The sequence below is a fragment of the Equus quagga genome, chromosome 8 (genome assembly GCF_021613505.1).
Source record: "Equus quagga isolate Etosha38 chromosome 8, UCLA_HA_Equagga_1.0, whole genome shotgun sequence".
Lineage (NCBI taxonomy): Eukaryota > Metazoa > Chordata > Mammalia > Perissodactyla > Equidae > Equus > Equus quagga.
Window position 1 is genome coordinate 85,923,017 of NC_060274.1, and position 25,642 is coordinate 85,948,658.

Consider the following 25,642-nt stretch of genomic DNA (forward strand, 5'->3'; position numbering starts at 1 on the left):
TCAAACGTCCACAAGGATGTGCAGCAACTAGAATTCTCATATGTTGCTCATGAGAATATAAAATGATACAGCCACATTGGAAAAACTCGTGGCAATTTCTAATAAAACTTTTGACCCAGCAATTCCCTCCTAGGTACTCACTCAAGGGAAGTGAAAACCTCCACAAAAAGAGATGTGTAAGAATATTTACAGCAGCTTTATTCATAATAGCCCAGAACAGGAAACAACCCAAATGTTCATCAACTGGTGGATAGATTAACAATTTATGGCATATTCATACAATGGAATACCGCTAAGCGATAGAAAGGATGAATTACTTATACATGAAACAACACGCATTAATCTCTCAGACATTAAGCTCAATGAAAGAAGTCAGACACAGAATACATATCACGTTATTCCATTTATGCTACAGTCTAGAATAGAAGAAACTAAACTAAGAAGAAAGAAACCAGAATAGTGGTTGCCTGGTTCTGCGGGGTGGGATAACTAGGAAGAGACAGAAGGGGACTTTGTGGAGTGAGGGAAATGTTCTTTATCTTGATTGGGGTGTGGGTTATAAGAGGGTATTCCTTTGTCAAGACCCATTGAACTGTACACTTAAGATATGTGCATTTCAGTGAATGCAAATTCTATTCCCTCAAATAAAGAAAAGAACTTTAACAAAGAAAGAAAGAAAAAAATATGACCATGAGTATACACTGTGAGGGCTTCTCGCAGGCCTGTGAAAGACCTCACCCAAATGAGGGGTCCTGAAGCTCACTTAAACCTTCATTAGTAATGAAAATAACAAGAAATTTTCGCATACTGAGGTACATGGGAAAGCAATTTTCATTTAAACCTGATTGGCCCAAACTTGTTTTTCCCAGAGCAGCCTGACTTACGGCCTGTCAAACATGCATTGTACATCTGCTTTAAACACTAAACATTATCCCAAAGCAAGGAATGCACTCTTTGAAGACAGAGATGAATGCCACCCTTCCTCTGATGTCAACACTAGTACTCCTTTGAAGATAAGCTTTCCTTCCCAGAATCTGCACCAGCTAACTGCCCCAAGTTGCTTAAACAGGCACTTAAAGAGTTGCTTAGTGGCTTAAAAAAGCAAAGTTCCATGAGCAGTTAACAGCTCCTCAAAGTAGCTGGGAAGTCCTTAAAACAACTTTCTATACCCAGCACTTCGTTTTGAAGTTAAGCTTGCTTCCAGGAACTAAAGTCACACATTGAGACAGAACGTTTTCAGATGGCCAAACCACAGAACTGGCCCAAACGAGAAAGATCCAAGATGGCGATGGGGTGCCACGCGCAGAGGGAGATGTGCAAAAGGTGCTAGGTGTAAAAGAAGACATGAGCAGAAGGCGCTGTGCATAAGAAAGGAGATCAGTGCGTGCCTCAAGACAAAGCTTCCTCTATGCATATTCATCCCCTACCCCAAATAAAAGGCACCCACTCCCTGTGCTCACAGAGCCATAGCTTTGTGAAATTATTCCCCATGGTCCCCATTTTGTTTGCTGCATGCTGTTAATAAAATTAGGCTTTGTGTGACAACTACTTCTGGTGTAGTCTGATTAACTCACCAAGGAGCGGACTCACTTTGGTCTGGTAACAAAACCAGGGTAAAGTTGACCCATACATGCAAAGTTGCAGCATATTATCTCCGTCTGAAAAAAAATGTATTCCTGTCATGCTTGACGTGTGTTTTTTGTTCTGAAACAGTACATAATCATGCCATAAACCATGCTTCTCTGGAGTGCTTTCTTCCATGGTGGAGACTGCACTTCTGGGCTAGTCCTCAGCGTGCCTCAAATAAATCTCACCGTGTCATTCTTATCTATAGATTGGTTATTGATTATTCACATGAACATTAGCCTCATTAGCTACATGGTAAAACTGACACTGCTCCCAACTCTCATTCTGGTCCTTCACTCACTTAGTAGTTGTGTGACCATGGACAAGTTGTTTAATATCTTATGCCTTGAATCCTGAATCTATAAAATGGGAATTACTATGGAGCCTATCTCATTGGTTAGGTGAATAAATTACATGAGATAACTTAGAACACTAACTGGTACATAGTAAGCCCTCAAAAAATATAAGCTATTATTATTGTCTTGCAGATGTTGTTTTCTAAGGAAAATCGCTTAGGGGATTCTGCTAAGGGCCATTTGGACCTATTGAAGTGTTCTGAGCATAAGAGCAACATGCACAGCTTTGTCTTTTAGAAATAATCACTAAGGTGCAATGGGGAGGATGAACCCGAAGGGGGAAAGAAAGGACTTGGAGACCAGTGATAGGACTGTCTTCACATGAGACATTACTGATCTAAAGAATTAAAAAATATATATAATTGTATTCAAAGCGTACAGAATTTGAATGTTTTAATAAAAATGTAAATAAGAATGTGTAAAAATTAAAATGGTTTTTCATATTTAAAAATATTAAGATAAATTCAAAATTACCTATTAAAATAAAAATTACAATTAATAAATATCAAATCTTGAAATAATTTTTTTTTTTGAGGAAGATCAGCCCTGAGCTAACATCTGCCAATCCTCCTCTTTTTGCTGAGGAAGACTAGCCCTGAGCTAACATCCATGCCCATCTTCCTTTACTTTATATGTGGGATGCTTATCACAGCGTGGCTTGCCAAGCAGTGCCATGTCTGCACCCAGGATCCCAACCGATGAACCGGGGCAGCTGAAGCTGAGCGTGCACACTGAACCGCTGTGCCACTGGGCTGGCTCCTGAAATAAGCTTTAAAAGTATAAATTGTTTAATACTGCAGAAGGTTCTTCTGCACCTGCCCTGCTAATGCTAAACTGTCAGTACTTCTTTAGAACCATGAACTGAAACAGGAGGAGAAGTAACATGGACTTTCATCTGCTGGGAGAGGCAACTTCATTCTGGTGAGGCTGTCTGCTCTTGCAGGCTCCTGGGGTGGAACTGCTGGTTACAGGGAAGATGTGTATAACCATAAACAGGTAGATACTGTCTAGCACTTCTTCAGAGTGGCTGCACCAGTTGACACTCCTCTCAGCAGCATGGGAGAGTCCCAGAGCATCACTTGGCATTTTCTATCATTTTCATTTTAGGCATCCTGGTGGGTGTCTGCAATGCTATTTCCATAACCAACACATTCTTTGTTTTTTTTTTATTCTCTCTCTGGAAAGGGAATCTAGCTTTTCCTGCCAACCCACCCTTGGGGCAGGAGGGAAGGAAGAAGCTGTCTCTGGATGGTCGATGGTCGTCAGCTGGGGCCTAACCACAAGAGGGGACTCTGCTGAGGCGAAGTCACACAGAGGGAATCCCGGGCACCTGGATTCTCATCTCCACTTCCCCTTACCTCATCTCTTTCCCTTTTGTCTTGCCTCAACTCTGCTGGTTCAAATCCTGCGTGCCCTGCAAACGGTGCTCAGAATTGACCTTCTCCAAAAAGCTCCTCACTTCCGCCTCCCCCTCTTCCCGCCCCCCAGCTTTTGTCTTGACAAGACATGGAAGTGAAGAGTTGGGCAAATCATTAACCTCTCTTGACCTGTTTCCTCATTTGAGGAACACCTGAGCTGGAGCAAGACTGAATCTAAGTCCCTAACTGATTTGATGTTTTATGACCCGTTAAGGCTCAGGGGGTGAAAGAACAGAAACAGAAGTGTTGTATTCCCATAGGTCAGCTCGAGCGTCAGTGCCCGTGTACGAAGCCTAGGCTTTGAGGGTCCTTGCGCGTCTCAGTCTGCATGTCTCGGATGCAGCTCCGTCCTTGAACGTCCACCCTATTGGGGTGGCCTGACGCCTCTTTGTGCCAATCCGTTCGCAGGCAGGCGATCTGAGACCACGCAGCCCTCCCTGGTGCCCAACGTGAAGCAAGCCTTCTCTAGACTCAAGGATTCCAGCTCCTTCCAGGGTTCTGTGTCGAATCTGCCGGCGACGACGCGGCGCCGCGCCGCGGGGTGGGGAATGTGCGGCTGCGCGCGCGCCGCGGCGTTTACGCGGCGATTTCATCATGCTCCGGGCCGGGCCGCGCGCGCCGCTTCCGCCGCCGCCTGCTCCGGACCTGCCAGGGCCGCCGGCTCATGCCCTCTCCGCGCCCGGTGCTGCTTAGAGTCGCCCGCGCCGCTCTGCTGCTGTCGCTGCCGCCCCGGCTCCCCGCCCGGCCTCCGCCACCCGCCCGCCGGCCGCTCAGCACGCCCGCCCGCTCCCCGACATCGCTCCCCGCCCTCGCCTCCCGGAGCAGCATGGACGGCGCGGGGGCTGAGGAGGTGCTGGCTCCTCTCAGGCTAGCCGTGCGCCAGCAGGTACCGGCATTTTGCGCCTTCCCCTCGGCCCGCGGCTCTCCTCCCCTGGTCCCCTCCTGGTCATCCTCTGTCCTTCCCGGGCACCTGCATCTCGCCGGTTACCCCTCTCCTTCATCCTCTGAAAGCCCTTGGTGCCCTGGCATCTCCCTCGCCTCCCCCACTTTGGACCCAAGTCCCCGCGTGGGCCGGCCACCTGCCCTCCCGTGGACCCCGGTCCTCCCCTCTCCCTGGGTGACTCCTCGGATCCCCTTCGACATCCTGCGTCCCTCCCCTCGCGATCTGCTTTTCTTTCCCATTCCTGGTGACTGCCCGCGCCTCCTCTTCCTACGAAGGATTTCTGACCTTTGGGTCTCCTCCTGTCCTCGCTCAGTCACCTCAACTTCAGTTTTCCAGTCTCAGCTGTCTTCTTTGTACACCCTGGGTGGCGAGGCTGCCAATTCTTCCCTGGTCCATTATGAGCCGAAGCTGCCGGTTCTTTCTTCATACGGCCACACTCTCTTTTTTAATCTTCGGGATGCTTTGAATAGTGTTTCCTCTTTGTCGTCTTCCTCCATTCAGGGCTTAGTTAGCCGAATGATCGGCTAGGGAAATAAAAATAGTTGAAACGTGGATGTGGGGAGGTGTCAAACTTTTTTTTCCCCCTAATAATGATGTGAGTTCATCGTCCTTCGCTCTTGTCATCTTTTCTGGGTTCTGAAAGGGCCATTCGGAATGAGTGAGCTTTCAGACGGTAAACCTGGGAAACTGTAAATGTTGCTGACTTCCTCGGTGAAGTCAGCCGTCCTTCGTATGGAACATTTTGAAATTTGCTTTTGCAGAAAGGAGGGAGGTTTCACGGGCTGAAGGGCTTGTGATTCAATGCGGGCCTCCTTTTTCTGGGGGCACTGCATGGATGTCAGAATTTAGAGGGGACGGGAAAAAGGTTAATTCAAATGGATCCTCACATCCAGTCAGTTAGAGCCCAAAGCTTGGAATAGGACCCCGGGGATCGATCATCTAGTAGTAAACACCGAACGGGTTTCTCCTGCACGGGTGCCTGATGCAATAACTTGCCTTAGCTAGGGAGGGAGGAACCCTCTCTCAGAAATAATTCATTGGGGCAGAGCTGCTGCAAATTCAGCAAATTCTGCCACTTTGCCGTGTCGTCTTCTCTCCAGTTTGAGTCTGACTGATTCAGTAGTATGTTATTTTGAAATTTCACTGTGGGCCTAATTTTTTCTTTTTTATTGTTGGTATCAGAATGCTGTGTATGCGTCTCCCTCCACCCACCCTCCCCAAATAAAATTAGGTGTGGCTCCTTTGTCTTTTCTGTAACTCTCAATTTTTTTTTTTCATCTCCTTCTCTGTAGAAGGCAGAATACATCTAATTTGGAAAAACACACACCCAAACCCCTCCCTCTGCCACGTTAGCCTGGAACTGCAGTGCAAATTATCCATCTGTACTAAGACTGTGAAACTAGTTAACTGAAGTAAACTTTCATCGTGGAACAAGCGTCCGATGCGAGTACTGTCTTGTCTATTGTTTATGTTGGCTTGGTTGTTAACTTTTTTTGTACTTGAAGATATTTTTCTGAATGTGAAAGTTAGTTCAGGTTCTTTTTCTAATTTTCTGGGACCACACTTATATCAGTTAACTCTGGAGCTTTGAATCACACTGATTCCAGTGTCAGCTGGAAGGGAATTTACAGATTATTTAGTTAAACCTCTGTTTTTGTTTATGAGGAAATGGGGCACACTGTCACATCTATCCGTTTTACATATTTTCATTGTGAAGTTTGTGCAATTGAAGACATCCTTGGAGGGGGAAGGTGCTTAACAGCTGGCCTTGTTAGTGACGTGTTTCATGCAAATATGTGTTTTATATAGATTTGCTACTCTACTAGGCTACGTGGGTGCTGGGGTTTTTTTCTATATTTTTATTTTTTGTGAGGAAGATTGGCCCTGAGCTAACATGTGTTGCCAATCTTCCTCTTTTTGCTTGAGGAAAATAGTCCCTGAGCTAACATCTGTGCCAGTCTTCCTCTGTTTTGTATATGTGATGCTGCCACAGCATGCCTTGATGAGTGGTGTGTAGGTCTGTGCCCAGGATCTGAACCCATGAACCCTGGGCTGGCAAAGCAGAGCATGCAGTCTTAACCACTATGCAACCAGGCCAGCCCTGATGCTGTTATTTTTTAAAGGTTTGGTTTGTTGATTGACGGAAATGTATTTGCCCATGGCATTTCCTTCCAGTTATTTCCTGGAGAATTAGTTATGGAACTTGTAGGAAGGCTTCAGAGCATCGAGACAACTGCTTTCACTGTTTGCTGAAGAGCACCCTAGGACAATTGATTTTCTAAAAAATTGGGAAGTGTGTAGGGTGGCCAGTCTTTATTTCGCCAAGTAAGGGCATTAAAAAAATCAGTACAGTCATCAAACTACCCTCTGATTTCCCCTTTCTATTTATAAAAGAAAGGATATTTTAATACATAAAAAGGGCAGATCTTACCCAGAGTAAAGGACAGTCTTTTTCCTTTTTCTTTGTTTTTTGTCAGCAAGATTCTCCCTGAGCTAACATCTGCTGCCAGTTCTCCTCTTTTTCTTGCTTGAGGAAGATTAGCCCTGAGCTAACATCTCTACCAGTCTTCTCTACTTTATATGTGGGATGGCTCCACAGCATGGCTGATGAGTGGAGTAGGTCCACACCCAGGATCCAAACCTGCGAACCTGGGCCACCAAAGTGGGGCGTATGGAACTTGAACCACTGGGCCACGGGGCCGGCCCCCAGTCATCTGTATTTAGTAGGTTTAGCTTTGAAAAAAGATGTAATACATTGTCCTTTGTTTCCCACCTTTTACCATATTTTGGTGAAAACTCTGTCCTGGAGTGTCTTGTTTGGGAATTGTTGGTCTAGGGCAGTGGTTCTCAAAGTGTGGTCTCCAGACCCTTGGAAGTCCCCAGGGTAACAGCCATTTTCATATTAAAATTAAGACGTTATTTTCATTTTTCACTGTGTTGATATTTGCACTGACGGTGCGAAAACAGTGGTGGGTAAGACTGCCTGCGCTTAGCACTAATCAAGTAAGGGACACCAAAATGAGTTATTGTATTCTCTGTCATACTCTAACAGCTAAAAAAACCAAATCAGTTTTGCTTTGGAGTATCCTTGATGGAGTGTAAAAATTATTAACTTTGTTAACTCCAGACCTTTGTTCTTACATCTTATTAATATTCTGTGTGACAAAGTGGGAAGTGTGCATAAAGCATACTGAAATATGATTGTCTCAGGAAAAACACTCGTATGATTGTTTGAGTTGCAAGCTGAACTGTCTGCTCTTTTTCATAGAACATTGTAAAATGTCTGACGAAAGTACTGTTAGGCATTCATTTTCTGGAAAGTGAGTGAAGTGAGCCTGTCGTTTCGAGAAAACAATTGATAGTATTTGTGACCATCAAGCTTTTGATGTGATGAGTGGTGATATTAACAAATGTGGGGTTTTGATACTGTATAGTAAATGGATCACTATTTGGAAGATCTACTTAACTCCATTTACCAATATTTTCCAAATGACCAATGCATGATGTTATAAAATCAGGTATTGTTAAAAGATCCAGGGACCGGCCCTGTGGCATAGTGGTTAAGTTTGGCACGTGTCCCGTTAGCGGCCTAGGTTTTCGGGTTTGGATCCCCGGGTTCGTGGGTTTGGATCTCCCACGTGGACCTACACCACTTGTCAGCCATGCTGTGTTGACAACCCACATATAAAGTAGAGGAAGACTGGCACAGATGTTAGGCTAATCTTCCTCAGCCAGAAAATGAGGAGGACTGCCAATGGATGTTAGCTCAGGGCTAATCTTCCTCAGAAAAAAAAAAGATCTGGCCATTCTGAGTCTAAGATATGTTAATGGATTTAATGAAACAGAGTACCAGAAATTCATTGCTGTAGTTTCCAATTCCCTGTTGCTACTAATCTTTAAGAAATAAACTTTAAGAAACTATCACTTGTCAGAGTTTTGGTGTAGTATCGGAGAAGAATATCCACGATAATTTGAAAAGGCTTTTAAAATTCTCCGTTTTCTAACTATGTTTGATATTCTTCGTCAGCTTCACCCACAATCCCACATTGCGACAGAGCCAGATACGCAAATCTAGCTGTCTTCTATTAAGCTAGAAATTGACATCTGCAAAATTATAAAACTATCGTTCTTCTCACTAGTTTTTGTCTTATTTTGGAAAATAGTTATTTTCACAAAATGTTGTTTTTACACGTTAGCGCATATCAAGCTTTTATTACTTTAAAAAAATTAGTAAATATTATAAAATCTGCATTTTAATTTCTAATACAGGAAAAAATTGATAGAAATAACCCACAATGTCAAAAACTTTTTGGGGTCTTCACTAATTTTTAACACTATGAGGGAATTCTGAGACCAAAAAGCTGTAGCGCTGTTGCTGTAGGGAAGTGGAACTGTCTGATCTGTGTGAAGACAGATTTGGGCTGTTACCTGGAACTCAGCCCCCAGAAGCTCCATTCCCTCAGCCCATTTTTCGCTTTACAGGCCAGGGTTCTCCACTGTGTATTTCTCACTGTCTCCGCTTTCTCGTTTCCCGTTCATTCTTCTGTCTGCTGCTCTCTGCCCTCAGCCTCCACCACTGCCCCTGCCTGGTACCCTGAAGGGTGCTCTCCTGTGGTCATATTTTACTGTCTTCAGCATTTAACTGTGTTGACCACACTCTTCTGTCAAGAGTTGCCCCCCTCCCCCGCCACCCCCCTGCCTTGACTTTGTCTAAACATTAAGTGAGAATCAGTAGCTGAAGAAGTATATGTCTCAAGGTCCCTCAGTGCCAGCAAACCTGTTCAGGTGGCGTTCACTTGATCTGGAGGTTTAGGGAGGAGCTGGTGTAGAGATTTGCTTAGGTATTTTTAGTATCATTGTCTGGACTTAAGAGGCTGCTTTGAAATGATTTAGGTGGATGTAGCTTGATGCTCTAGCAAAGTAACTAGTATGGAGAAAAATAACCAAGAAGCATTTATTTTAACTTTTTTTTTTTTTTTTGAGGAAGATCAGCCCTGAGCTAACATCTGCTGCCAATCTTCCTCTTTTTGCTGAGGAAGACTGGCCCTGAGCTAACATGCATGCCCGTCTTCCTCTATTTTATATGCGGGATGCCTGTCACAGCACGGCTTGCCAAGAGGTGCCATGTCCGCACCCGGGATCCCAACTGGCAAACCCCGGCCCACCGACGCGGACCATGTGAACTTAACTGCTGCGCCACTGGGCTGGCCCTGTGAAGAATTTATTTTAACCTGCAGTGAAACTTAATAATTGTCAAGATAGGAAAGGTTTTTGAAGAATGGCTAGATGGGCTGTCTTTATACCCCTGCCTATTTTTGTGTTGGTATGCCTGGGAATTAAAAGTGTAGGCTCTGAAATTATATTTCCCGAGTTTGGGTCTGACTCCACTATCTACTGGCTAGTGATGTTCAGCAAATTTTTTTAACCTCTCTGTAGCCAAACTTCTTCATCCATAATATGGGAATGGAGTTAAAATGAGATAGTTCATGTGAAGTGCTGAGAATGCTGCCCACAGTACTGAGTAAGCACTTGGTAAAATGTTAGGTATTATTCTGAAATGATTGTGGCTTATTGGAATGCTGGTTTTATGAAACCAGTGCTGGCTGGCATGGAGCTCACGTATTTTCTTGTGATTGCCGGTTTGATAACATTTAGAATCTTTACTAGAGGATTGATGTCTTCTGGGTTTGGTAAAATAGGATGATAGAAAACCCTTTTTAATGATTTCTTGGGTGGTCTTTAAATGATGATTTATTGTCTAAATCATATAGGAATAGATGTGTGAATAACATTACTTGTGTTTTAGTATTTCATATTTTCTTGTACTGTAATTGGGAGGACACAGATAAAACCCAGATCTTAGTAGTAGTAAGAAGACTTAGGATTCTTCTTAAGTAGTAAGAGGAGCCCTGGATTTTCCTCTTCTTTGGTTTTCTGAACTGACAGTGCCCATTAAAGCTCTTGCTTAAACCCCAAAGGGCAAATGGAAAGTTTATGAAGTTTTGTCAATAGCTGGAAAACACTTGGAAATCTGAGATGAACTCATCTTAACAAGAACCCTCTCGCCCCATGTGTGTAAAGCCAAACACCTTACAAAGGTGAGGAACTGTTTTCCTGTTGTTCTTTCTTGGCCAGCTGGATATGCACCACGGTCTGTGTGAAGGATCCACGAAGCAGATCCCTTGGAATGGTTTCTCATCTAGTACCACTTTGCTTTATAATCGCAGGCTCTTAGTTTGAATCTATGTCTTTATGGTAAGAGGATATTCAGGAACTAAACTTCTAGTTGACATTTCTTAAGAGTAATTTAGAGATGTTGGTAATGTTTCTCATCAGTTTCTTTTAATACACACACCCATACCCCAAAATATAGTTGGATGGTGAAGAAAGAAGAAAAATAATTGGAAATTAGGAATCCCTAAGTACTTTCATCCACGTTTAGGTTACCTCCAATTCTTTTTTTTTCAGAATTGGATCATTACAAATCATTTTAATTATTCCATTATTCAGAATAAGCATCATTATTTCCTTTCTTTGTGCATTTTAGAGATGATTGACTCAGTGTAGAAATCCTCAGCCAGCCCTGGTGATCTAATAGTGGTTAAGATTTGACACACTCACCACTGCTCCCTGGGTTCATTTCATCGTCAGGGAACCACACTGCCCATCTGTTGGTTGTCACACTGTGGCAGCTGCATGTTGCTGTGATGTTAAAAGCTGTGCCACCGACATTTCAAATACCAGCAGGTCACTCATGGTGGACAGGGTTCAGTGGAGCTTCCAGACTAAGACAGGAAGAAGGAGCTGGCCACCCACTTCCGAAAAATAGGCCGTGAAAACCCTATTAGTAGCAGCAGAGCATTGTCTGATAAAGTGCCGGAGGGTAGTGGCACAAAAAGGCTGGGCAGGGTTCTGCTCTGCTGTACACAGCATTGCTAGAAATTGGAATTGACTCAATGGCACTAACAACCAGGAGTCCTCACTCTCACGCTGCTTCTGTGTGATAGCTAGCTCTCCTTGAATGTATGTGTGCCTAATTCTTTCCCCGAACCTTAAAAGATGAAAAAGTGATTCAGGGAAATTACTTTTAAATTTTTCCTGCCTTTACCTTTACTTGTGTTCTTGCTTGCCACTGTCCTTTGAGAAGCTCCAAAAGAAAAGGTAAGCTGAGATTCTCACCAATACTCTTAAGGGCCCACAAATTCTATGAGAGAAAAAGTAGATGAAATATGTGGGAGTGCCAGTACTTGACACACAGGGGTAGATGTTCAGAAGAACTGCTTGCCTGCTTCTTTCAGGCATTCAAAAAGAACTGCTACCTGCCAGCCTCTTTTCAGAACAAAGGCTTCCACAGGGTTCTCATCCCCATCAAAAAGCACTGTTGGCGAACATTTATGAGCTAGGTGTTCTGATAGGTAGAGGAAGGGAAAAGAACCACTGAATGCGTAAAGAATAAGCCAGTAGATACTAACTGAAAACTAAGTGCTTGGCACTGTGCTAGGTTCAGGTTGTGAGATCAGTCAACAAATATTTGAGTGCCAGAACCGACATGCCAAAATTCCTGTCTTCAGACGGGGGCAGATAAAATGCGTGTATGGAAATAAGCCAACGCATTGATAGGGTGATTTCAGGTACAGTAAGTGTAACGAAGAAGCTAACATAAAGTTAGAAGGTGACTGAGGATGTTGCTTTAGCTAGAGAGGTCAAGATAATAGAATAAAAACTGCTAATATAATAACAGACCAGACTCATTTGTGTATGATAAGGAATAAGAGAATAACTAATTCAGTGGCTCTGAACTCTCAGACCCAGTGTCCTCTTTTACACCAGATATTTTGGAATTCCCTGTTACTATCCTGTAATGAAATTCATACAAAATATCTACTAAATCTAATTAAAGAAAAAATACGTGTACTCATAATGCTCTAAATGTAACACAACGAAATAAAGTAATACGTACTTCAGTATGTAACTTTTTGGGTGTGATTCCATTAAAGTTATGCTGAAGCAAGCAGATGCTCATACCTCTACATAGATTTGCTGTGAATACAGGTGCTGTAAATGCACCAGGATAAGGGATAGTGTGTTGGTTGCTCAGATACCACAGCAGCATTGCCATTGGTCACATGATTTTTGTTTGTTTCAAATAATAACTTCTTGTAAAATTCTGAACAAAGCAATATATAGCCTTCCTTTAAATTACATTTTCCTGGGTACGTTCCTGGGAAATTCAGTGTATTTTAAATCTGGGGCGGGCCGGCCTGGTGGTGCAGCGAAGTGTGCACATTCCATTTCGGCGGCCCGGGGTTCACTGGTTCGGATCCCAGGTGCAGACATGGCACTGCTTGGCACACCATGCTGTGGTAGGCGTCCCACATAGAATGTCAAGGAAGATGGGCATGGATGTTAGCTCAAGGCCAGTCTTCCTCAGCAAAAAGAAGAGGATTGGCAGCAGTTAGCTCAGGGCTAATCTTCCTCAAAACAAAACAAAACAAAAAAAACTGCAAAACTACTTCGGATTATAGGTAAGCTCTAGGTTCAGGTGATTATAAATGGTTGTTTCACCTCCTGACTGGGACATTCCACAGTAGCCTGAATTGCGGGAGAGGGAGACTGTCGTTGAAGGAGGGGAAGTAAGTGGGAGCTTGGAAAACGTCAACAACAAGGGGAAATGGTGATGACGGGTCCTGCAAAGGAGTTGGAGTTGTAGAAGGAGGAAAGAGGAATCAGTTTGAAAGTACAGAGGGGAATAAGGAGGACATTGATCCCATTTCCAGCCCCTGAGGATCAAAGGGATATGGGAGAAAACCCCTACCTGAGACAGCTTCAAGGGGAGAAACGTCCTCAAGGAGCTATTGTGAGGTTGGAGTATTAGGGAAATGCTTCATGAAGGATGTGGAAGAATTTCTTTAAGTGTAGGGAAGCATTTTTGGGTAAGAGGATAAACATTGTTGAAGGCATGGAGGTAGGAATAGTCATCAAATTGGAGAGGCTCTGTGCTTGTGAACAGAAGGCTTGTGAAAGTGAGAGAGAAATGACATGAATTAGGGCAACTAGGGCCAAGTGTAATCTTAGTGTAGACACCTTTGGATGAGAGAAACTGGTAGTCTGTTGTAGCAGTCTCGTCTATAAGGGGAGAAAGGGAGAGATTAGATTTGAAATTCTGAAGTGAAATTGACCAGAATTTGGAAATAAACTTGATGTTTCTTGTTTGGAAAATGGTAAATTTTGTTGCCCTTAACAAATGAGGAGCATTATGCAGGAGAAGAAACAAATTTGGGGCAGAGAAAAATAATTCAGTTCTGAACAAGTTGGATTCAAAGTATCTGAAAAATAACTTGGCTACAGTTAATTGAGAGGTTTTATAGCATAACAACAACTCATTTTTTTGTATACTTACTGTGTATTAGGTACTGTTGAAAATGTTCTTCCTAAATTGTTTCATTCACTCCTTGTAACAGTCCAGTGAGGTAAGTATTGTAATCTTGATTTTGTAGTTGAGGCAGCTGAAGCTCAGAGAGGTTTCAGCTTGCTCAGGATTTTTCAGTTAGCTGATTAGGGAGTAAAACCCAGGTCTTTAACTCTAACTCCTCTTAAGCACTCTGTTTTATAAGCTTGTCTAGGTATGGATTTTTGTTTTGTATATTGTTTAGATATCATTCTGTTTCCTAAATCTGAGAATTCATGTCTTTGAGCAGTTAGAGAAAAATTAGTAGCCAGTATCTTTTTAAATATAACCTTTATAACTTTCTTCTTTTCTTCTGGAATTCTGGTTGGATGAATGTCAGACTCTCATTCTCTTCTCTATGTCTCATTACCTCATTTATATTTCTAGATCTTTGTCTGCTACGTTCAGTGGATTATCCATGGATAATTTCTTTAGGTCTGTCTTCTTGGTCACTAATTCTCTCTTCACCTCTGTCTGATCAGCTTTTTAACCTGTCTAGTGAATTTTTCATTTCAGTGATTCATTTCCAGATGATCCATGTGGTTCTTTTCCAAGTTCCCTGATTGCTTTTGGTAGTTTTGTTCTTTACTCCGATGTTTTTGATTTCTCCTTTTATTTATTTTATTTTATTTTTTTTAGATTTTATTTTTTTCCTTTTTCTCCCCAAAGCCCCCCAGTACATAGTTGTATATTCTCTGTTGTGGGTCCTTCTAGTTGTGGCATGTGGGACGCTGCCTCAGCGTGGTTTGATGAGCAGTGCCATGTCCGTGCCCAGGATTTGAACCAAGGAACGTGCGTGAACTTAACCACTCGGCCATGGGGCCAGCCCCTCTCCTTTTATTTTTTAAAAACATCTTAAGTATTTAAAAAGGATATTTCATCATTCTGTTACTTTTGGAGGATCTAATTCTATTATTTGTCATTTCTGCTGAGTCTCACTAATGGTGGCTTGTTTCCACATGGGTTTTAACATTTCGAATTGAGTGCTTGTTATTTTGATGAGCTTAATCTGTGAAAATCCTGAAAGCCCTATGTGGAAAGTTTACTCCTCTAAACAGCAGTTGCTTCCCTTGGGCACCAAGGGCTCTATCAGTCTGATTACTTTCTCAGCTTGAAGTACCCAGACCACGTATGTAGTGTTTTGTTTGTTTGCTTTCCCATAGTGCTTGTTCCGCCACATTACTGCAAGTGTGGGAATCAGTGGACAGATGGGAGGTTGTTGGAAATGAACAAAGTAATATAGAGAAATTACCAAGGAAAAAATTCTAAATTAAGAAAAAGGTAGAAGAAGATGAGTCAGTAGTGACTGAGAAGAGATGGTCAGAGAAGTAGGTGGAAAACCAAGACAGTCATTTTTCTAAGTGAGAGAGGAGAGATTCAAAGAGAGTGTGGTCTGTTTATTGGTTCTTCTGTGCTCTCAGTAAGAATCTTGCTCTTTCCTACTTTTATCAATGCTTTTCTCTCCTCCTTTCTACCTGTCCCCTCCCCTAAAAGAAAGAAAAAAACACACTAGTAGTAATCATCCTTAGAGCATAGTGATTTGTATACTTGTTTGTGTATTCTCCTGGGTTATAAATGCTGAGGGTGGAGACCTTCAGTTACTCATAACGACCTCTTGCATATTAAACATTTGAATTGCCTCATTCTTTCACAGATACTTTTTAAAAGGCAGGCTTAAAAACACATTTCTAACTTTTCTTGACTTTTGATTTTCTTGACTACTGAAACCAATCCTGAATATAAATTCTCTTTGTTGGCTAGGGAGATCTTGTGCGAAAACTGAAAGAAGATAAAGCACCCCAAGTAGATGTAGACAAAGCAGTAGCTGAGCTCAAAGCCCGGAAGAGGGTTCTGGAAGCAAAGGTGAGTCTTGGGATCCTAAAATAGGAACGTAAATAGGTATAGGATTGTTCATCTTTATTCAATCTCTTTGGGTGGGAACGACCTAGAAAAGTTTCTGAACAAGCATCATTTGCTTTATCTCCGTTTATCCAGAATGCCTTCTCCTCCTCCTCTACCTCGGGACTCCTCATCCTTTCAAAGTACGCCTCAAAGTGTCACCTTTTCTGGGAAGCCTTCCTGACCCCTGACCTGCCCCTTCCCCCAAATGCTAGACTCAGTACACTCCATGAATTTCCCGGGAGGGCGTTATACTTGCTCTTCCTTATGAATTCTCCTATGCCTGGAAATAATGGTTTTGTGTTAAAAAAAATTTTTTAAGGGAAAGTTCTATCCATCTAATACCTGCTCCCAAATCTTTCAAGCAATAAATCTCCCATCACCAAACTGAAATAGTGTGGAGTGTTAAGTCACTATTTTGCTACAGTGAGCCACTAAAAGTTCAGATATTGCTCATCAGTATCTGCATCTAAGCAAGCTTAGTCTTGTAATCTTGGGAATGATTGTATACTTTCCTAAATAATTAAGTAATGGTATCTTTTCTGTAACTCAAAGGGGAAAAAAACCCTAAGGTTTCTGTTTTTTCTAAGAGTATCAAAATCTTTCTGATAAATTATATTGAATTCTACTGGGGAATAAACTAACTTCATGCATATAAATTCAAATTCCTACTCATTCCTCCAACTGCATGTTTTCTTTTTAAAAATCCTTACAGGAGTTAGCATTACAGCCCAAAGATGACATTGTAGACAGAGCAAAAATGGAAGATACACTGAAGAGGAGGTTTTTCTACGATCAAGCTTTTGCTATTTATGGAGGTAGGGGATTAATGATAGAACAGTTGTGTTGTCAGTGGCTTTACTATTTTTCTTAAATCAAAAATGTGGCTTGCCAGTTGATGTCTCACTGTATCAGCTCACATGCAGCAGAGGGTAGATATTTTGTTTTCGTTTGCCTAGAGTCATCCATTGCTGTAACACCTGTCCTTGTTTCCCTCCACCCTACTTAATCTTGAAAATGGCTTTTCTCCATTAGGACATAGGGAATTTTTGGCAGCCCAGGTCTTAAGCCTTTGATGTGTCTGTGTACATATCAGATAGACTCTTCTTAAAATGCAGTTGAGATTTCGGAGCACTAGAGGGCCCTAGTAACACTGGCCAACAGTACTGTGCACTTCCACACAAGCGCACAAGAGCAGTGATAAACCTAGTTCCTGCATTGTTCCTTATGGCAACTGCCGGGAGAAAACACTTTTCACAGGTATGTAGATAAATCTCAACATCTTCCTCAATGCTATCTGAAGATATGTAGGCAAATAAAATGGACGGATTAAATATAGAATGATATTTTTCGTAGTCAACAGAGATCATTGCACCAATATTAAACTTTTAGTACTTTGCCACTGAAACTTGATTTGAATTTGGCTAAGCAGATCTCTAAATGTTTAACTTCTTGAGCTTTAAATAGTGGCTCAAATATCCAAGAATAAGTTAGAGAATTGGGTGCTAAAATTTTAGATCACTGCTATCAGCTGATGTAACATTATTGTCTGATTTCTATGACACATAACTGTGCAGTCATGCATCGCTTAACAACAAGGATTCATTTTGAGAAACGGGTCGTTGGTGATTTTGTCATCATGCGAACATCATAGAGTGTGCTTACACAAACCTTGATGGTACAGCCTACTACACACCTAGCTGTACGGTACTAATCTTATGGGACCACTGTCGTATATGCGGGCTGTCACTGACCAAAACGTCGTTGTGTGGCGCATGACTGTAATCTGCTTTCTCATTCTATTTCTCCTATGTGGGGGAACTTCTTTTGCTTTTAGTTTTTTGCTAATCCTACTTGAAATTCTTAATATGGAAATAGTAAATGGAATAGGAGCTTTTTAATTTTACTTCTGTCAGCGAGCCGAAAGTAAGGCTCTTTGGTGTCGAGGGACTAGAATTGTTGACTTGAATGCATCTTTAGGGAGTATGTGAAGTCCTGCAGGTGTCAGTTTCTCATGTCTCCTTGCCTTCATTTGTCAGAGTGACCAGGTAAAGTAGACATTCTCCTTGTTCATGATTTACAGGTGTAAGTGGTCTGTATGATTTTGGGCCGGTTGGATGTGCTTTGAAGAACAATATTATTCAGACCTGGAGGCAGCACTTTATCCAGGAGGAACAGATCCTGGAGATTGATTGCACCATGCTCACCCCTGAGCCAGTTTTAAAGTAAGGTTTCTACTTTGACAGCTAGAGTTCTTTAACATGCATATATAAGTAACTTTTTCTGATTACAAAAACTACCCACATTCATTGTGAAAGTCTGGAAAATAAAGAAAAACAGAGAAGATAGACACCTACTGCCCACATATACCCATGTTAAAATTGTTGTGTTTATCTTTCCTGTCTTTTTTCTCTGTAAGTCTCTATATCAATATACGTTAGTAGCACACTGCTTTTTTTCACATAATGTAGGTGAACATTTATTTATGTTATTAAATATTCTTCTACATTTTTAATGACAGTGTAGTATTCTATTTTGTGGCTGTGCCATAATTTATTTAGCTAGCACCATATCAGAGGCATTTAAATTGTTTCTGACTTTTGACTGAACTGAACAACCTGATAGATGAATTTTTGTGTATATCCCCAATTATTGCCTTAGTATTGTTCTTAGAAGTTCTGGGCAAAGGTGTGTATACATTTTAAATCAAATACTACTATTTGTATTGAAGTTTCAAGGCAGAAATTTAGATTATTCCTACCAAATTTGTTGAAAGCAAGGCAGAGTTTCTCCAATATAAAAAAACTGTGAAAGGGGAATTCTTACCATTTTGTATCTCATCATTTCATTCTTTTAATGTTGCCTGCTTTAACTAAAAAGAGCTGATTTTCACTGTTTGCATTCTTTAGGCTTTCTCGTAATAATTTCAGTCAGTTAGGACAATGAATTCCTGATGATGGATCTAAAAGATCAGGACAACCTATGCTTTAGCAACTTGTTCCACTAATAAGAACCGTATAGAGATAATATCAGTGTCTTTACAGGTTTCAGTTGGCGGAAAACTCTTTCCTTAAGATTCAGTGTCTATACTGAATTATAACAAATTCTTGGTTAGCCAGATTCCCCGTGGTTTTAGCCTTTGCTTAGATCAAATAATAATAGGATAGGCATGGATTAATTGATTCTGCAAAGTAGCACAGATGTTATGACAACTTGTGAAAAAGTATCATCTAGTTGTCTTTTTTCCCGTGGGAAGCAAGAACTTGGGGAGAGGGTGGGAATAGATTCAAGGAAGAATTTTCTCTGGCATATACATTATTATCTACCATGGATGCACCTTTATAGATATGGGAGTGTCCATGTTTTGGATATACAAATATAAACTATTGATAAACATATAAAAGGAAGATTGTCTTATAAGGTAAAATCTATATGTTAATTTGTATGAAAATGACAAATTGGCTTGGTATTTGTTAACTTAGGACTTCTGGCCATGTAGACAAATTTGCTGACTTCATGGTGAAAGATGTAAAAAATGGAGAGTGTTTTCGTGCTGACCATCTATTAAAAGGTATGATTCTTCATCTCAGATAAATATCCTTTCAAGTAGGATTAATCAAAACAAAGGGTTTAGATTAAACTTTTCGCAAATATTTCTATTAAATTTTTTGGGGAGGCATAACAAATAAAGAGTAAAGTGCACAGGTCTTAAGTTTACAGATCAAGTCCCTTATTTTAAAGAAAGTAGTTATATACGGATAGAGATTCTAAGTCAGCAAAAGAAGACAGTATCACGATTATCTCTGTAAAATTAACCATGGAATTCATATAAGTTAAGAACAGTATCATTAGATTCATTTTTTTACCTGTCCAGCATTGAAACTCAAAAGTGCATTGTCCTTTTTCCCAATGATTGAAATTGACTTGTACCAATACTGTTCTTATAGCTCATTTACAGAAATTGATGTCTGATAAGAAGTGTTCTGCTGAGAAGAAATCAGAGATGGAAAGTGTCTTGGCTCAGGTGAGTCCTTGAGAAATGTTGTCACAGGAACTCAGGTGGCTGCTGTCTTTGTCTCAGCATTTGATGACTGTTGAAGTCCATGTTGTGCTGGCCCAGGCCGCCATTGGAAGGAAGCAGAGTTTGCCTTCGCTCCCTCATAGCATCTCTTTTTGTACTTGTATTTTCTTCTCTCTCTACCTTTTGTGGCTGACCTTTTATTTTACCCAAAACCAACAAGTCAGTGTAAATAGGCGTAGAATTTGTTCTCTCTCCTTGGAAACCAGTTTTCTGGATTTAATAGCAAAAACCCGCGGAGTGACAAATGATGAATGCTGTTCAGTGTTAGTGTGGAGATTGGGGGGCAATATCTTTATGAGCACTGTCTCATCAGCTGCTTGATCTGCCTCTGGTTGCACTTCCCCAAAGACATGCTGCTGTTCTTAGAAACTGGTCAGCAGACCCCTGCTTTTCCTGTAGGCTAATGTTCTATAATTTCTATTTGAGTTGACAAATTTTAGGGAAGCCAAAAGGGACCATTGAGATAATCTATTCTGACTTTCACCAAGTGCAGGACTACCTTCTGTATCATAAGTAGTTCTTATCTTCTTTTTGGGTTACACAGTACTTTAAGAATATGATCAAAACTGCACGTCTTTGCCCCAGGAAGATGCACATGTCCATGTGTACATGTTGCTGATGTCTCACCTCATGTACCCATTTAAGCAAAGTACATTTCTGCAACACCATGTTTGATCATGAGGTCCGCCAATGCTCACCTCTTAAATTTTATTTACTTCCCTGGGTCAAAAAAACAACCACCACTGCTGTGTTTATATATATTTTCTTTACATTGGTATGTACATATGTGAGGCTGAAATGTAGGACTCCCCAACTGTTTGCTTTTTTCTCATGAGAATTTACTGGATACTCTTCCACTGTTGCCCTAATTTATTTTAACCTGCTAACTTTTCTCTGTGATGTCTAGCTTTCTAACATTAGCTGAGAAAGTTTTTCCTTCCTCATTTAAATTGAAAATCTTCTTAATCTGACTGTTGACTCATCTGCCAATTTATTTTGGTCCTCGTCAAGTATATTTTATCCCTTGCTTGAAGCTCACTGCTTTAGTATTGTTACTCATGGTTTAGAAAATTGATTCTTGTATTTTGACACTTATAGCTGCACATTTGTTTCTCATTTCCTTACTTTTCCAAAGGCATGATCTTTATTAGAAAGAAGAAATGAAAAGCACTTCTAATTACCCCTAAATTATTCTGTTTCCCATTCAGAATGTTAGATTTACTAAGGTTTTGTGTATATGTGTCTTCAATCCTAACAGTTTCATTCATTTTCAAGTGAATTGTCAGAAGCAGGAAGTAATTAGTTGATTTATTACATCATAATTTATGGTTTGAGCACTGACTTTCTGTTTCATCTCAAATTCATGTTCTAGGAGTGCACTCTGTTTTTTGATTTGCCTTATCGGATATAGATAGCTAGATAGGTAGATAGATACATACGGCTGTCAATATAATCTTCAGTGAAAAGTTAGGGGCTCATAGGAAGTGGCCCTGGTGGATTCATGGCTCAAGGCCTATCTGTTGCTTGAGCACATAATAGCATTTTCTGCACCTGTTAGTGTCTGTGACTCCTTTTCAGCTTTAATGAAGCATGATGACTTCTTTAAAAGGCACTGACTCACCCTCCGTGGTAGGAAGAGCTGTATTCCTCTTACGTGGATTCAATGCTCAGGATTAATTCTCTTGTTTTTCTTCTCTGTCCGTTTTTCCTGACCCATCTCTGCATGTACCAGTTTTTAAAATCATTTTTTAACTTTTTATTGTGAAAAATTCACTACATATAAAAATAGAAAATAGTATAATAAGTACTTATGTACCCATCAGCTTGCTTCAGTATTATCAGATTTTGTTGAATCTGTTCCCTACTCACTTTCCTGCCTTCTTCCTCTGAATTTTTTTTGTTTTTTTGAGGAAGATCAGCCCTGAGCTAACATCTGCTGCCAATCCTCCTCTTTTTGCTGAGGAAGACTGGCCCTGCGCTAACATGCATGCCCATCTTCCTCTACTTTATACGTGGGACGCCTGCTACAGCATGGCTTGCCAAGCGGTGCCATGTCTGCACCTGGGATCCAAACCAGCGAACTCTGGGCCACTGAAGTGGAACGTGCACACTTAACCGCTGTGCCACTGGACTGGCCCCCCTCTGAATTTTTTTGAACATCAATTTTTACATCTGCAAATATTTCATTATATATCTCTAAAAAATAAAAATCCTTTAAAAGCGAACCTCCTTGCTGTTACCTTGGTAAATATTAATAATTTTATGATATTGCCAAATTCCCCTCCATAGGGGTTTTGATTCCTGTGTGTAGCCTCGGAATCTTTTCTTCCTGACTTCTTTTTTCATTATATCTTCTATTGAAAAGCACTGTATATTCTTGAGTTACCTGGGAACCACTGATGTTCCACAGACTCTTTGACTTTCTCCTCGAGTCCTGGGGAGACCAGCCAATGTTTATGGTATTCTTATCTTGAAGACCCTGGAACACTTTCCTCAGTGATCCAGTCTCCTGGCTAATGGTATGAATATGATAGTTTGTGCATTCCCCCTAGAATTTCTATAGAAATAGAGTCCAGATGGCTTAATTTTTTAAAGAATTATTTATTCAAATTTGGAGCAGGTAGTTAGTGTGAGTAGGTTACCTTTCTGTGGAGTAAAAATGTTCATTGCATTTATGAGGGGAGCAAATTTAGTTGTAATAGTCGTCTTTTATTGAGTAGCTACTGTGTGCTAGGCCCTGTGCTATATACTTTACATATATTATTTTATGTATTCACTCTTCATAGTAGCCCTTCATAGTGAGGTAGATTATGTTCTCCCCATTTCACAAATAAGCAGACTGAGGCTCAGAGAGCTTAGGTAAGGACTTAATCTTGGGTCACACAACCCAAGTAAGTGGTAAAGTTGGGTGATTTACCCAGGTTTTTCTGGTTTCAAAGCCTCAGTTCTTATGGCCATGAGTTGATTTATCTAATTATTTTGTTTCTATTACGAGATTATTTCTTTTTAAGTTTTAAATATTCTTTACTATTAGATGGCTTGTTGAAGTCATTTGGAATTCTTGAATTGGAGGTCATTCATCATTTTAGGGGGTTGGCATTGATCATCAGTGTGTAGAATGTGGAGGACGCTGGAAAATGCAGAGATGAGTAAGACATAGCTTCTGCCTTCAAGGAACAACATCTAGCAGGAAAGGAAAGTTACATGCACATTTAATTAATAGGGAAGTGCACCTGACTCTTAAATATGCGCAGAGTGGTAAAATTCAACTTTGAAAACTTTACGTGATTTCAGATTCTTGCCAACCAGTGACTGTTGCAATTGAACAAGAGGTATTCTGCCTTATCTTTCATTGTGTAAGGGTGAATGTGTGGGTTTTAGGTCAGTCCCAGAAAGATGCTCCGTTTCTCTGTTGGTAAATGCAAAGTGTATAGACTGGTTATGGTTTTACTGTGCATATCTTAAGAGTTAGGTGAATTGTAGTGTTCTTATTTTGTGTGAGTTTTAATGAAAGATGGGGTTTTATATGTAATATCTTATGCCTTGTTTTTTCTCAGTCTTAATTTTTTCCTTGACTTATTCTTTAGCTCGATAACTATGGACAGCAAGAACTCGGGGATCTTTTTGTGAATTACAATGTAAAATCCCCAATTACTGGAAATGATCTGTCCCCTCCGGTGTCTTTTAACTTGATGTTCAAGACCTTCATTGGGCCTGGAGGAAACATGCCTGGGTACGTATCACTTATTGTTTATGTAACACAGTTATTAAAATTGCTTGAAATAAAGGGTAAATATCAATATCAATCATGAAGGAAAAATTTTGAAAAGTGATATGTGGAAAGTGCAGATAAATATATTAAGGAGAAATAATGACAAACATATTCTTAAATTTTATTTCTTCTAATTCTTTCCGAATATAATTTTTTTTTAGTGAATATGATGATTTTTTTGCCGTAAAATAAAAGTGTGTGGTCATCTTATCTTGTAGTTACAGCTGCAAAGGGCAGAAGAGACAGTTGAAGAATGATTCTGAAAGTCATTGCACTTATGCTGAAGGAGACTGTAGATCCTATTTAGTCTAGATCAGCACTGCCCAACAGAACTTTCTCCCGTGATGGAAATGTTCTATAATCCGTGCTGTCCAATATGCTAGCCGTTAGCCACATGTGGCTGTTGAGCACTTGAAATGGGGCTCTGTGCTTCTGAGGAACTGAATTTCAAAATTTATTTAATTTTGATTAATTTAAATTTAAATAGACGTGTGACTAGTGGCCTACCGTATTGTTCAACATAAGTTTAGCTTGTTGATTTAAAAGATGTGGTTTTCACAGATAAGGAAAACCTGAGCAGTTTACAGTGTCATCCAGAACTAGAATCTGTATTTCCAGATTCCTTGTCCATCGTTAACAAACTTTTCCAGAGTATTCCATTTCATAGCTTCAGATATTTTTCTTATGGTCTCATTTTAGGGTGAGAGAGAGTAGGTTTTTGCTAGGTGAAGCTAGATAGATCTTGTTTCCCGGAGTAGAAACTAAAGAGTAATAAACATTAATTGTGACAGAATGTATTACTGGGGTTATTTTAATAAGACACCGGATTGATTTGAGGTATTTTGTGGAAAAGAGGCCAAAGGTAAGGCTTTTATTTTGGCCATATATACAGAGATTCATAAAATTGTCCGTACCCTCTGACTTGTCATCCCACTGCTAGGAATTTATCTAAGGAAATAATTCAAAAGGAAAGGAAGGGCTGACCCAGTGGCGCAGTGGTTAAGTGTGCACGTTCCACTTCAGTGGCCCGGGCTTTGCCAGTTCGGATCCTGGGTGCGGACCTACGCACTGTTTGGCAAGCCATGCTGTGGCAGGCGTCCCATATATAATGTAGAGGAAGATGGACATGGATGTTAGCTCAGGGCCAGTCTTCCTCAACAAAAAGAGGAGGATTGGCGGTAGATGTTACTCAGGGCTAATCTTCCTCAAAAAAAAAAAAGTAAAAAAGAAAAGAAAAGAAAAACAAAGGGAAAGGAAACTATACTTATCAAGAGGATATAAATTAAAAGTAGAAATAACCTCTTTATCCAATAATTTAGGAGTGGTTAAATAAAGTAGATCATTTTAGTAGAATACTCTGCAGCTGTTAAATAGGAGAAATTTTTACGATTATTTAGAAAATGGAAAGTATAAAATAAATGAAAGGATACATAATTTTATACATTCTGCTTATAAGTATGCATATAAACTGTAGCTATACGTATATTTGGATGAAATCTGGAAAGGACCACAAAAATGAAGAGTTGGTGTGTTAGAGTGAGAAGAGGGTAAAATTTTATTTTGTTTTTTGTTTTAAAGTTGTTTTCACAGAACATTTATTTTGAAGTAGGTTCTTGGGAACACTTTCTTAGTTGATGTTTTGTGCAGAATATTTTCTGTGAAATTGAAAAGAGGACAATGGCTGTAATGGTGTATTGCTTGACTATATCTTTAAAATGTGGAGAAATACAGAAGAAGCCTCTGGCTGAAAATGTAAAATACCGCAAAGAAGGAAAGAGTATGAAAAACCTCAAAAATTGCCTGGCTTCTTGTGATGAGTGAGCTCTAATGTTGACTGTTAGCCTGTACTGGCTTCCTTAGCTCCACAGTGCTGCTCTAATTCGTGGGTCTTATTTTCGAAAAGATCTAAAATTGTCATCTGCTTCCATGTACATGATAGTCAGGAGAATATCAGAGGTTTTGGGGACATTATGAGAGAGGTGGTGTTTGACTAATGAGTGATTAAATAAAAATTTAAAAAACAGTAGTATTGCTATACCAATTACCTGATACATTCTCTAATACTTGAGAATGTTTGTTATCGAGGGAAATAGCTATTT

General features: G+C 40.5%; 1 protein-coding gene across 1 annotated transcript in view; it reads left to right on the plus strand.

The window, feature by feature from the left end:
- Positions 1-3,992: 3,992 nt before the first annotated feature.
- Positions 3,993-25,642, plus strand: part of GARS1 (glycyl-tRNA synthetase 1) — a 43,757-nt gene continuing 22,107 nt past the window's right edge. Inside the window, exons 1-7 of the mRNA XM_046669943.1 lie at positions 3,993-4,286; positions 15,553-15,654; positions 16,406-16,508; positions 17,774-17,915; positions 19,173-19,261; positions 19,638-19,714; positions 23,359-23,504. Coding sequence (XP_046525899.1) covers positions 4,065-4,286; positions 15,553-15,654; positions 16,406-16,508; positions 17,774-17,915; positions 19,173-19,261; positions 19,638-19,714; positions 23,359-23,504 — 881 coding nt within the window. The 5' untranslated portion in view covers positions 3,993-4,064. The remainder of the gene's footprint in view (positions 4,287-15,552; positions 15,655-16,405; positions 16,509-17,773; positions 17,916-19,172; positions 19,262-19,637; positions 19,715-23,358; positions 23,505-25,642) is intronic.